Source organism: Erpetoichthys calabaricus, chromosome 5, assembly GCF_900747795.2.
Source record: "Erpetoichthys calabaricus chromosome 5, fErpCal1.3, whole genome shotgun sequence".
NCBI classification, from domain to species: domain Eukaryota; kingdom Metazoa; phylum Chordata; class Cladistia; order Polypteriformes; family Polypteridae; genus Erpetoichthys; species Erpetoichthys calabaricus.
The window spans coordinates 90,560,693-90,574,395 of NC_041398.2; the positions used below are offsets into that span (position 1 = coordinate 90,560,693).

The window sequence follows — 13,703 nt, forward strand, 5'->3', positions numbered from 1 at the left end:
ACCCTGGATGGATGGAATATTATTAAACATGTATAACAAAGATTTTTCAATGTTTCATAAATGTTTAGAAGAATCAGCTAACTGGTTTAACATTTGTTACAGAGCTCATTGTGTGGCAATTGGTTATATGGAGAAAGGAATTGGGTTTTGGTACATTTGACAGAGACAGTACTGGTGCAATAAATTATTCCATTCAGGGTTGTGTGCATCCCTGCAAGCATCTTGTGGGAGGCAAGAACAATCCCTGGACGGGAGATAGTCTTGAATTTGGAACACTAAGAGACGGAGGACTGCCGTAGCACATCACTGAATCACTACCCTGTGATCTTAAATTGGTCAATAATTTGACAATAGCGAAACGTCTGCCATGATGTCAGTACACTTTGATTGATAGCTGTTAACAAGACATCCCTTGATGTCTAGAAGCTGTGTGAGTAGATCTTTCAACACATTCAGTTTAGATTAATTAGTTGGAGTCCATCCATTTGTTATAGATCCAGCATTTGAGAGTCATATGACCCAGCACCTTGGCAGCATCAGAACCAAGGCCGGGATCAACCTGGAATGGGTGCCATTCTCTCATATGACATTTTCTAACAACCTACATCCCATATTCATGTCTAGTTTAGTGTCAACGACCAACCAAATTTTCATTTCTTTTAATGATATATTAGAAAAGTCAAAGTATCCAAAGGAAAGCATGAGTGGGATATGTTGTCATAAATTAGAATACACTAAGTAGAATAAGAGTGTTTCATAACACCATATCTTTGAACTCTAAGACTAGTGTATTGCTGGAAGAGTGCCATTCACCACTGTGGATTACTGCACTATATAATGTTATGTAGACCATCTTATATGAAGTTTCATAAGTTAAAAGGTATTCAGAGCCTTCTGTCAATCTGAAGAATAGAGCAGATAGAATACCATACACCTGATCTTTAGTAGGAAGAGGGAATCAGCAGTATGAGTGAGAATGAAGTAAGATGTGTTGTAGCTAGTAGCACAATTGTATTTGAGTATCCCTTCAAAATATAACTTTAAAACAAGGAACTAGTGTCATGCGGCAAAGAAGAGGTTGGTCTGCTTGATACAGCAGCACAAATTATAAGACGAAACAAGCTTCTGGAAACAGCATGAAGGCCTTATAGTTTAGTTGCGAGTTTTAAAAATATTAACTGATTATAAGCTTTAACAAGTTCTTTCAAAATGTGTCTACTTTAATTGTAAAGGTTGGAAAGGGAATTCTTTTTAAGAGGCTATTTACAGTATAAAGAATGTAAATCATCCATCTATTTGTTCATTTTCTGTAACAGTAGCTTCAATTTTGGTGGAACCAGAAGTCACGTTAAACAGGCTTTCTACCTCAAGTAGCAGTTTCCAGCTTTCCCTATAGAATTCCCAAGCACACACAGGGGACATAAAACCAAAGTAGAATTCCTTCTTTGTATCCTGGGGTTTGCCCTCCCAGAGTGCCATGTCTGCTGCTCCATATGCGTGTACATCGTTTCTAGATGGTCATACAAGTTCGATTGAAGCCTTTCTATTCACTGAAATACTTCTTTCATCTTGTTACTGTAGGTGTCTCTGACCTATCTTAGCAGCCATACTGTTAACATCCTATCCGTGGCTCAATACATTCATAGTTTACTAAATAAAACCTGAACTGAACTCCTGAAATCATAGACTGTGAAAAAAAACAACAAGAATAAAATGTGAGACTAACTGCTGAATGCAAGACATCTTAGATAACAGCATGCCGGGCAACAACATAAACACATTTTGCTGACTTACCATCTTTACCAGCTGACTTGTTACATTATATTAAAAGATCCATCCATGCATTATCCAACCCGCTATATCCTAACTACAGGGCCACGGGGGTCTGCTGGAGCCAATCCCAGCCAACACACGGCACAAGGCAGGAAACAAACTCCAGGCAGGGCGCCAGCCCACCACAGGGTGCGCACACACACCCACACACCAAGCACACACTAAGGACAATTTAGAATCGCCAATGCATCTAACCTGCATATCTTTGGACTGTGGGACAAAACCGGAGTACCCGAAGGAAACCCACGCAGACACGCGGAGAACATGCAAACTCCACACAGCGAGGCAGCAGCGCTACCCACTGCGCTTATATTAAAAGAGAAATAGAAAAAAAAACTAATACATGTCTAGCAGTAATCATTGAAATATTCTAATATCACCAGATTACTTTTTGAGAAACCATCCAGTTTACTTATATTTGTATAAATAGCATGATTTTTACCTACATAAAAAGAGATGAAGCAACGCTGTTCTGGTTATTGTAGTACAAAAGATTAGTAAATGAGCTTTAACACATAAAGTACCAAACCCATTAGCAGACTAGATGATGACATGAATGCTAATGTCTCATAGAAGAAAAAGCTACCTATAATATTCAAAACAGGAAAAATATATTAAAATAGTACATTAGGCCTCCTGAAAATGTTTCATTTACTTTTTAGGAATGTTACTGATTTGTTTATTGGACAGTTCTGATTTCTTGTTTTGTTCATCCCACCTCTATCTTTATTTAATAAACAAATTATTTAATATATTTTGGCCTCCTTGACATCACACACATTAATTGCAACAATGGTATAACCAATAGGATAACCTGCCTATTTGGCAGCAGACCGCCATTTAACAACATATCTAATTGCTGTGATTTTACCCGAGCTGAATGAATGAAACGTTACTGCTAGACAACATAGTTGCTAAGACTATGTTATTGTTTTGCAAACATACAAAAATAGTACAAAAATGTCATCACAGCATTATAAGTCATAGCAGCAAAGATAATATAGTGCATATTACACAATAAATATTGCAGTATGACAACAAAGAGATTTGCACTCATACTGCAAACTGCATAAATCTTTAAAAATAAATATAATTTTGGTTTGAGAGGTGATTTGAGATCCAAAGGAAGCAGGGGTGATTAAAAGATAATGGCTTACCGGAATGGTTGCCATTGGATAGGAAAGATTGTCCAGCAGTGTGGTTCTTGCCTTGAGCTGCCTGTATGATTTTTCTAATTATAATAATATAAACACATGGTTACCTGGGACTGTGTAATCTTTGGTTATACAGTATTACCTGCTCATTCCATCCATCCATCCATCCATTTTCCAACCCGCTGAATCCGAACACAGGGTCACGGGGGTCTGCTGGAGCCAATCCCAGCCAACACAGGGCACAAGGCAGGAAACAATCCTGGGCAGGGTGCCAACCCACCGCAGCCTGCTCATTCCCAGACCCTAAATGAATATACATCCTAAATAAGAGTGCACTTCGATGGCAAAAGCCCTTTTAGCTGTTCTAAAAAATACCTTTTGAGTGACCAGAGCAAGCACCAAATATGGAATAAGTGCTATGTTTTTAATGGCTGCCTTACAAGGTTTGAACAGAGCTGATCGGAACTGTTTAAACATTTTTAGCAAAAAGGTAGAAAAAACACTCTTCTTTTTGTCTTTTAGGAGAAGTTATGTTTTCATTCCAGTTCAGAGTGTAATTGTGATAACCCAGAATTTAAATGTTTCTTAAAGTCCAAAATGACTTCCATCATCTTTACAATATTCAGGTCCAGATTGTTGAAGACTCACCAACTGGCCAGTGTGTTCACCTTCACCCAATATAATTTCTCATCCTTGATTAGTAAACTTACATTTTATACTGTAAATGAGTCAAAAGAGGTCTGAGCTCTTACCACTATGCCTTCTGATTCCAATAATTTGATGCTTCTACAATGTAAAATCATTTAGGTTTCAGTGAAACCAGTGGGAAAAGTGAAGGTTAAAGATATTTAACATTAGAAAGTAAAGAAAACACTGCTACAATAGTTCATGTATATGAAACATAAGCAAACTTTTCTGTAGTTTGTGAAATGCAGATTACTTTTGATTAGATGATATTAAATTAGATTTACACAACTTTTTAGCTTGCACTTTATGGCAAGAATAGAGCCTTCCAACATTCAGAATTCTATTTGCATTAAAAACCTGGTATACAAATAGTTAGATTTGTATGTGCATCATGGGTATTATTACCATTAGGGGGTTTGTAATAAAACACCAATAACCAATAACAGAGTCTACAGCAGCTAATTTAAAATAATAACTGGAGTGCCAACATAGCACAACAAGAATGTTGTAATTATGTTTTTGTCTCCTGTATGAACCGTTGGCCAAGTGTTTTACTCCTTAGTGTTTGAGAAGTAGAGTTTTCAGACTAACATACTGTGGCACATATTGAACATATGAATGTACTCTTGGGACAATGCTGGTGATGATGTTTGTAGGCTATTTGGAAGGGTATAATTGGTCCATAGGAACAACATCATGAGAGAACTGGTGGAATAAACGAGACAGGCTATTACAGTACTCATGTCAGTACTTTCTTCCACCTACAAAAATTGATTGCAAGGTAACAACTCAGACCATATTCAAGCAACTTATAGAGAACAGGATCCATGATCTGAGTTCACCTCTGTTATAGCGCGTCTTTATGTGAAAACAGCAGTGTCAGATGGGGAGGGGGGTGGGGTGGGATTGTGAACGTGACTGAGAGAATAAAACTGAATAAAAAAAAAAAAACAAAGCTAACCTTTACAAGTATCATACATTTACACCGGCTGTTACAGACTGAAATCAAATGTATGTTTTTATTCTAAAATAGTAAGAATAAGAGCAGCTCACTTCTCAAAACTGACTCGTCCAGGATCGAACCTGTGAAGTTTTGATTACCAGTCAATAGATGATACCGTTGCACCACCGAAGCGATCGTAGCAAACGCGTATCAATGTCGCACCCTAATGCAGGTTCTTTTTCTGCAGTTATATTCTTGAATAGAAGCGCACTTGTTCTGTTATATTTGTACCTTTTGTGAAAGTGTTTATTTGATATTTGGAATTCAGGCTTAACACATTATACACTTCATGTCTACATTTTGTCAATTATTACTAAAACATGAAAAAGGTTTCTGCTTTAACGATGTGTTTACTGTAGATTGATGTAGACATGGAACACACATGAAATGCATGTGTTCCAAATAACTATATAGTATTTATAAAAGGTGTCATTTTGCTTGACTTCTCACTCTATACAACTCCAAGCAACTGACATGCAGGTAAACAGACCTGATGGACAGATCTACGAGTTGTTTTGTAAGATCTGGTAATTCTAGTGTTAAAGAGAGTGCCCCCACTGTTAATGCCCATTGCGAACCACAGATGTTGATCCAGGCCTTGGGTCAACTCACTACGTCAGAGCCAGGTAATAGTGTGACATACAGGTTCTCTCTGACCCTGGGCAAATGGAGTGAGTTGGGCAGCATGTTTGAGTAGACAAAAGGGACAAAGCAGCTGGGAATGAAAGCTGTTGCAAAAGACCTAACCAGCATGACGGAAGCATTCAGTGAAGAACCCATTTTTAGGGCCTCTTACCACCATTCTTGCATAGATTGGCCAATTCCATTCCTCTGTCTCTTGTCAGTACATTATTTCCAGTCATCTAGTGCCTCTCTATAAATTTACTATTTGAGAACCACTGTAGTATTTAATATTTAATAAAAAGATATGTACAACTAATATATTCTCTGATAACAACCTGTTAGTTTGGCTGACTGACATTTCTAGCTGGCCAGCTGTTAGTTTAAGTATATGAATGAACACACATAAACTGGCCTCCTAAGAAAGTTATTTTTTGCCTTTCATCCATATGCCAAGTGGATATTTTCTCAGAGAGAAGTACAGTAAGAGAGAGAGAGAAGGACATAATGTACTGTTTACAGTTAAACAGACCACACTACAGCCATTAGCGCTTTCCCTTTCTTATCCATTTCTTCCAAAATTCCCAGATAAATATTTTATAAAATTGTACTTATAACAAAGATTCCAGTGATGCTGTCTTCTTCCAGATCTCATGCAGAAGATCCCTCATGAAGAAAGTGCACTGCACTGAAGTGATCTCAGATGGACATGCCAGTAAGGCTAAAATGGTCTCTATGAGGATATGAAAAAATTAATGTTTCACCAGCTTATAATTGGGAGAGGCTTCATACAGCTCATTTTTTAGGTTCCGTGTCCTTCACTGCGCTATTAAGTTTATGTTCTGTCAAGGTAGAGAAGTAAGGAAAATGACAGACTTTGGCAAAGACCAGGGGCCTCATGTATAAACGGTGCGTACGCACAGAAATGTTGCATACGAACGTTTCCACGCTCAAAATCGTGGTGTATAAAACCTAAACTTGGCGTAAAGCCACGCACATTTCCACGGTACCTCATACCCTGGCATATGCAATTTCTTCGCTCGGTTTTGCAGACTGGCAGCACCCAGCGTCAAAGCAGTGCTACTGTTCCTGTGTGGTCACCCTTTCTTTCTTAGACCCACGTTCCTGACGCGGCTTTATAAATACACTGAAATTAACTGCATATTGTTTATTAGTGTAATCCGTCTGATTGTAATTAACCTTAACAATATAATGGTCCAGGGAATAGCCATAGTATTCCAAATACCATAACTACTTTAGCGTTGTTACGCTCACTGTATCTTCTTCTTTCAGCTGCTCCCATTAAGGGTTGCCACAGCGGATCATCTTTTTCCATATTACGCTCACTGCACCACTCGGAGTATTTATATCACTGTATCTGGATGGCGAATCACAGCAGCAGCTGATCGGAAAGAGAATTATCGGTATACAGTTTCAAGTACACACTACCTCAACCATGGCAAAAAGCGTCAAAGCCTTTCCTGTACGGACCTCGTGTTTCAGAAACAGTTTCATCTCAAGAACTATAAACGCACTCAATCAGTCCATCAAGTGCTCCTTGTAGAACCGTTTGTACTTATTAGTACAATTACCTCACTGTAAAAACTTACACTACAGTTATAATATTGCACAACCTGCGCCACTTTATAAAGCGCATATGATGACAATATCATTTTTAAGATGAAATGCAGCAAAATATGTTGCTTATAGTATACAGATAAAACTTTAACTTCATTTAAATAATCTGTATTGTTAATAGTTAAACATGTGAGGACACGGTGCTGCAGCGCTAGCTAGTTCATGGATTGTTCCTGCATTGCGTTGTATTCTTGCTCGTGCTGACGCGACACTGGAAGGATAGACGGATGGAATAATTAAACATGTACTACGAAGATATTTCAATGTTCCTTAAAAGTTTTGAAGAATCGGCGTTCTAAGCTAACAGATGGCTTAACGTCTATTACAGAGTTGATTGTGTGGCGATTGGGTATTTGGAGAAAGAAAAGGAAGGACAGGAATTGGAGGTTAGTACGTTTGAAAGAGACAGGACTTCTGTAATAAATTATTTCATCGAAGGTTGTGCATGGCGCAGCAAGCCTCTTGCGTGAGATATGAACAATCACTGCGCCACCGTGTTCCCATGTTTAATAACATGCTTTAACTCCTATCATCATGAAAAAGATATCACGTATACATCTCAGTATTTTAATTATTCAGAGAGCTGTAATATCACGAATGTAATGGATTCTGTGTCCTGTCGGAGAAAGAGAAAGAACGGAAGCACGTAGTGATTCACACACATAGAGCACATAGAAGATCAAACACAGAACAAAGCATTTAATGTGCTACTTGAAAAACTAGTAAAATAAACGATTTTAAGATGAAGTTTATGATGTTCTACTTTAATGGCAAAATAAACTACGTGATTAAAGTGGAAATTTCGAGATTAAAGTTGACATTTCGTGCTTTTTTCCCACTGTGTGCCTATTTTTTTTTTTTTGTCTGTACCCTAATAAGCTTTCATATGACACTCAGACAGTGGGCTATGACTCGCCTTTTCACGGCGACTTTGATATGCGATTTCTTTTTTATTTCGGGCACTGTGCGACTTTGTGAACTTGATTTTTCGAGTTTTTCCGACACTCTGTCACTCGATCAACTTTCTTTTGTTGATTATACCACTGTTTAAACCAACAAATAGTACGTTTTTCCTTTGCCTCCACTTGGTATTCGCTGAAATTCTTATATTTTCCCCCGTGCTTTTGCCATTGTCTTTTCACAGAAGGCTATTTATATTGATTTGCATATTCAAAGAGGCGTAATTCTGGGAGGAGTTGGGGCGGGACAGAAGGCGCGTGCACGTGTGTTACTTTTCACGCTGATCGGGATTTATGTAGTGGAAGAACGTGAAAGTTTGCGTGCGCACAGATTCCTGCATCTGGATTTTTCTGTGCGTACGCACAATCCCGCTTTTCTGCTTACGCCATGTTATAGTGTGAGTCCTACGCACGGCATTATACAGTACATGAGGCCCCAGGAGAATATGGAAATATTAAACAGGGATTTGGCGTGAAGCTGAGCACAAACATCCTGAATTCTGGACAGTTTAAGTAGACTAGCTGAGCATCAAAACCTAATCAGAAAATGAAAGTTAAAGTGAAAAATTGGTTGCCAGAGATATTATAAATCTACATTTTTTTCCTGTTTTTTTTTTAATAGGTAAGAAAGTATTGAGAGTTTAGTTTTACTGTTCATTCTCTGTCATTTTTCAATAAGTTATATAATTTTTTAATCATGTTTTTGAAAAGATCCCTTTATAATGATATAGGCATTTTAGGTACTGATTGCTAGGACACAATTCCGCATTTTTAGGAGGAATAGTGTATGTTAGCTCTGTGTATGATTTTTTTTTTTGGTTTCTCAACATTTGGACAGACTTATTTTTTCTTTGATTCCTTCCTTCCTTCCTGATCCTCCAGCTAGGACGTTGGATATCTCTGGGTCCACGGTCCTTGAGGCTGATCCTCCAATTAGCTGTGAACCACCCAATCTCATTGAGATTGCACAGGTGGTGAACCAGCTGAGGGGAGGTAAGCCTGCAGGGATCTGTGGTATCCGGGGTGAACCTCTCCTGGCTGATGGTAAGGCTGTCCTCCTGGCATTGCAAGCAATCTTTGCTTCCATTTGGAAGACTGGCATCATCCCATATGACTGGAAAATGGGACTGGTCGTCCCTATCTGGAAAGGGAGTGTGATCGCCTGGATTGCAGCAACTGCAGGGGGATAACACTGCTCTCAGTGCCAGGTAAAGTCCTTGCTGGGGTCATCCACAATAGGATCCGTGATCACTTGCTCACCTACCAGCGGCCGGAACAATCTGGTTTTACGCCTAAGAAGTCTACCATCGACTGCATCCTGGCACTGAGAGTTCTCATGGAGTGCAAACGTGACTATCGGCAGAGTTTCTTTGCATCCTTTGTCAATTTTAGTAAAGTGTTCAACTCAGTTGATTGAGCTGCCCTGTGGGACATCCTGAGGGTTCACAGGATCCCCTTGAGGTTGCTGGATATCATGGCCAGCCTGTACACTGGTACTGTGAGTGCTGTGCAGAGTGGAGACAGAACCTCTGTGTTTTTCCCAGTTGAATCTGGGCTTAGTCAGGAGTGTGTTCTTGCTCCTACTCTTTCAATGCTTGTATGGACTGGGTGTTGAGCAAGGTCATGGGGTCCAGCGGCTGTGGGGCATCTGTTGGTGAAGAAAGGTTCATGGATCTTGACTTTGCTGATGATGCTGTGATCTTCGCGGAGTCAATGGAGGCTCTGATCGGAGTGCTAGAGAAACTGAGCGAGGAGTCCGAGCGTCTGGGCTTGCGAGTGTCCTGGATAAAAACCAAGATCCAGGCCTTTAATGACCTCTTGGGCACAGCCATCAGCAGTGTGTCTGTTTGCGGAAAGAGTGTCGACCTTGTCGAGTGGTTTACTTACCTTGGCAGTGACACTCATGTCTCTGGTGACTGTTCATATGAAGTTAGTAGACGGATTGGGAGAGCATGGGGGGTTATGAGGTGTGTGGCGCTCCCGATATCTATACAAAAAGGACAAAGGTCCAAGTCTTTAGAGTCCTAGTGCTTCCTGTCTTGCTATATGTTTACGAGAAATGGACGCTATCCAGTGACCTGAGACGAAGACTGGAGTCCTTTGGAAATGTGTCTCTCCGGAAAATCCTTGGGTACCATTGGTTTAACTTTGTGTCGAATGAGCGGTTGCTCATGGAGTCCCGAATGAGGCGCATTACCTGCACTGTGAGGGAGCGTCAGTTACGGCACTACGGCCATGTGACGCATTTCCCAGAGGGTAATCCAGCTCATAAGATTCCCATTGTTGGGGACCCATGTGGCTGGCTAAGGCCAAGGGGTCGCTCACATAACACCTGGCTGCAGCAGATAGAGGGTCATTTCCGGAGGGTGGGACTGGACCGTGTGTCTGCCTGGGGGGTTGCCAACCGGGATCCTGAGTTGTTTCGTCATGTAATGGGTGTGGCAACGCACTGTACCAGTGCATGCTCCCCAACTTGACTTGACTTGACCTCCTCACAATTTAGTTTTGGTGAAAGACACTGTTATTAGTAACTCTGGTTTTGACCTTGCTTGTTTTTTGGTAAATGTTCATCTTCAGAACAATTTCTTACGTTGCTTTTGTGGACTTCCATTCTTCTATTCTTTGAAAGAAGAAAAACTAATTACAGTTTAAAGTTCTAGTGAGTTATCCACCTTCTTGGAAGAATAAAATGGATATTTGCCTTACTTACATAATGTTGTGTTGATAATGTCAATTGCTGCAACTTTGAAATGTGACAAGTGTGATACTAGCACCCTGTATTTGCTAGTTCTGTATTGTACCATAAAATGGTAGTGACATGAAAATGCAACATAGCATCATGAGAAATATAAAATATAGTGATTAAACAAAATAATTCACCAACAACTAATTTAAGTCATATGATAAACACAAGAATGAATACAGTATGCAGTCAAGTGCACTAAAAAATTTACTAGAAGGCCAGAAAAATTATTTGATGTTACAAAAAAATGAATCAAAACATTGTAAGTTCTTTGAATTGTTGGACACTCCATCTTCTTTCCATTCTTGGCACATCAGTGTATCAGGCCCTTAGATATAAATTGGATGACATAGAGCTTTGAACAATTCAAAATGCAGTGATCCAGGTTCTGTATATATACTGTATATCCTTCCTCTTCTTATATTACCTACAGTTAAGTTCAGTTATTAAGACATTTGGAATTATACTACTTTCTTCTCTGCCTCCCATCCTTTTTTAACTCCCATCTTCCTTATTTGCACCTTGCTTAAACCAACCTAGATAATATTGGCTTTGCACTCAGTTTTGTTGCATAACCTTCTATCCAATTCTCTTCCATTCTAAACTATTATTTGTAAAAATATCTTACTCTCCTCAGAGAACTCTAATCAGAAACACATCCAATGTAAATGGTGCATCAGTGATACTTTATAACCTTCAAATAGCACATTATGGGTTTGGGACACCAAACCCATGCTGTCCATGATCTTTTCTTCATATGTTTCAAAATTGTCCTCCTGTCTCTTCCTTTTGGTTCTATACAGCAGTTCCTTTTCTCCTTGAGCACTGCTGCAGCTAAACTGAAACCAGCTTCTAGCTGTAAACTCCCTCAATTTCTCTCTTCTACTCTTAAGAAATTTACTTTTGACTGGCTGGTCCTTCTTCAGTTGTGGATTAATGGGCCATCCTGTTCCAACATCAGGTTGTCACTGCTTGCTGTTTGACAGATGGTCAGTGATGTGGGATTTGCCTAACTCCTTTCAACATAATCATTTAACATCCAGGTTGTTGGGATGTTGCTCTCCTTTGTGGCTGCTCTGACATTACCATTTCTCTGCTTTTTGAACGTCTTCTCACTGGGCTGAGGAATTGGGAAAGTGATGATATTTTGAAGTAATCCTTTGTGTATGACTCACTGTACTTCCTACATAGGCATACATCTCAATATGAAAGTAACCTCAAACAGTTAAAGTTAAAAACCTGCCTGATATAGTTTAATAGTTTTCAAACACACAGGAGTTCTTAGTTCAATCTAGAAAAGGTCATCTATGTCATAGTTATTATGTTATTACCAATACAATGCAAACATAAGACAGTTTTTTAGGGAGAAATACAAAGTACTGACATTTTAAAATACATTTTAAAATACCTTTTATACTCATACAATATAGTAGTTAGCCGAAAAGATGTGAAGCATAATTGAGAAAGCACAGAAGCAAAGCCCATTCAGCTTTAAGCATTTATTATAGCAATCTGCACAGCATTCATATTTTGCAGCTGACATTCATGAAAATGCTCTACAAGTTTCACTAACATGGAGCAAAACAAATAGTAAAAGACACATTTTTATGAATGAATAACAAAATGCAATTTTTATCCTCCAGATTACATTTAATGATTTTGCCCATGCTTATTCTTTTATCAAATAATGACTTCATTTGTCAGTTCTTTAGAATGTTAAAAACACCCCTTCTCTTCATTTTTGTTTAATTTTTTAAAATTGATGCACTTATTTCCCTTCAGCGACCAATGTGAATCCATATATTTGTTAGACTCCTGGTTGCCTTGACAACAGATTATCCACAACAATGCTTTTCAGAGCAGCACCAAAAGAGTACAGTAAAAGGAAAAGCATATTCCCAGATGTCTGGCTATCACTCCTGACACAGCGTCTTTCCTGGGGCTATTTACTGGGTGACCTCCTGTGTCCACAGGTGAATTGTCTGCTGTTTAATGCATGGCTGCCTTTCTGCGTAGGGGAGATAACAAGCCAGCGGATAATCCTGACAGGCCCAAGTTTATCTGGCTGCCACTCCTGGCCTCTGCTGGTACAGTCAGGATGTGTTCCCTCACTCTGAGTGAGATGTTGCTTTCCTTAATGTAGTTAAATGGCTTCACAAAGTGAGTCCGTGCAAAGATCACTTTCCTCAGAGGCTGTTATGTGATCATGACCTAACTCACAATGAACTTGGAGGGGCTTGAAATGATAGCAGTTCTTGTGGTAATAGTACTATTTGTGAAGGTTTTGGAACAATTTGGACTACTTGAAGCAAATATTGATGGTAAGGAAGAAAAGCTTTTTTAGCTTCTGGAAAACAGCCTTGTCTTTCATTTTTTGCTTATGATTAAATAATGATTGAAATATTTTGTTTTCTGATATGTGGTGTATATTGTTTAAATTCAAAGGTTTACTTTTTTCCAAGTACACTATAAATATAAATGTTGCTATTTATATGTATATAGTTTTTTATATTCTGCATTTATGCTTTATTAAAATGAGTCTAATACATGCAGTACTGTGTTTCACTGTTATTTTGAGAGATCTCAGTTATAATCACTTAAAACAACTAACATTTCTAATAAAAAGTAAATTAAAAAATATAAATGCTTTTAACAATGTTCTCAATTAAAATAATTACAACGTTGTATGTTAATAGAGTTGTTGTTTTTTTCATTAGGACCCTTTATGGCATTGCTTTCTTGTAATCTAATTAAGATGTTTAGCTGTGAATTATCATTGTTCTTAATCATTTAGATATCAAATGTCCAAGCTCTGCATTTGCAGAGGGCCTGCTTATTAAACAGATCTTTACATTTTTATTTCTGGCAATTTTCAAGAGCAAAGATTAGTTTTAATTATATTCTGAGTTACCAAAACACAAACATACCACTGTGTTATTTCAATCATGAAGGTGGTTTTGTGTTTATATTTAATATAAGGCTACATCTAAAGATAGTGTTAAATTATCAGATTAAGTTTGGATCGAAGCACATGTGCTGAAGTCATTTAAAAAGTCAAATTAGAT

The 13,703-nt window shown here is 38.5% G+C and overlaps 1 protein-coding gene across 2 annotated transcripts in view; it reads left to right on the forward strand.

Annotated features, from left to right (window-relative positions):
* kcnip4a (potassium voltage-gated channel interacting protein 4a) overlaps positions 1-13,703 on the forward strand; it is a 915,543-nt gene that overhangs the window by 349,563 nt on the left and 552,277 nt on the right. Inside the window, exon 1 of one of the 2 annotated variants that reach the window (XM_028801760.2) lies at positions 12,309-12,959. The exons of the other annotated variant lie outside the window; for it this stretch is intronic. Within the exon in view, the coding sequence (XP_028657593.2) occupies positions 12,860-12,959 (100 nt within the window). The 5' untranslated portion in view covers positions 12,309-12,859. Of the gene's footprint in view, positions 1-12,308; positions 12,960-13,703 lie in introns of those variants that run through there. 2 annotated transcript variants of the gene reach the window in all.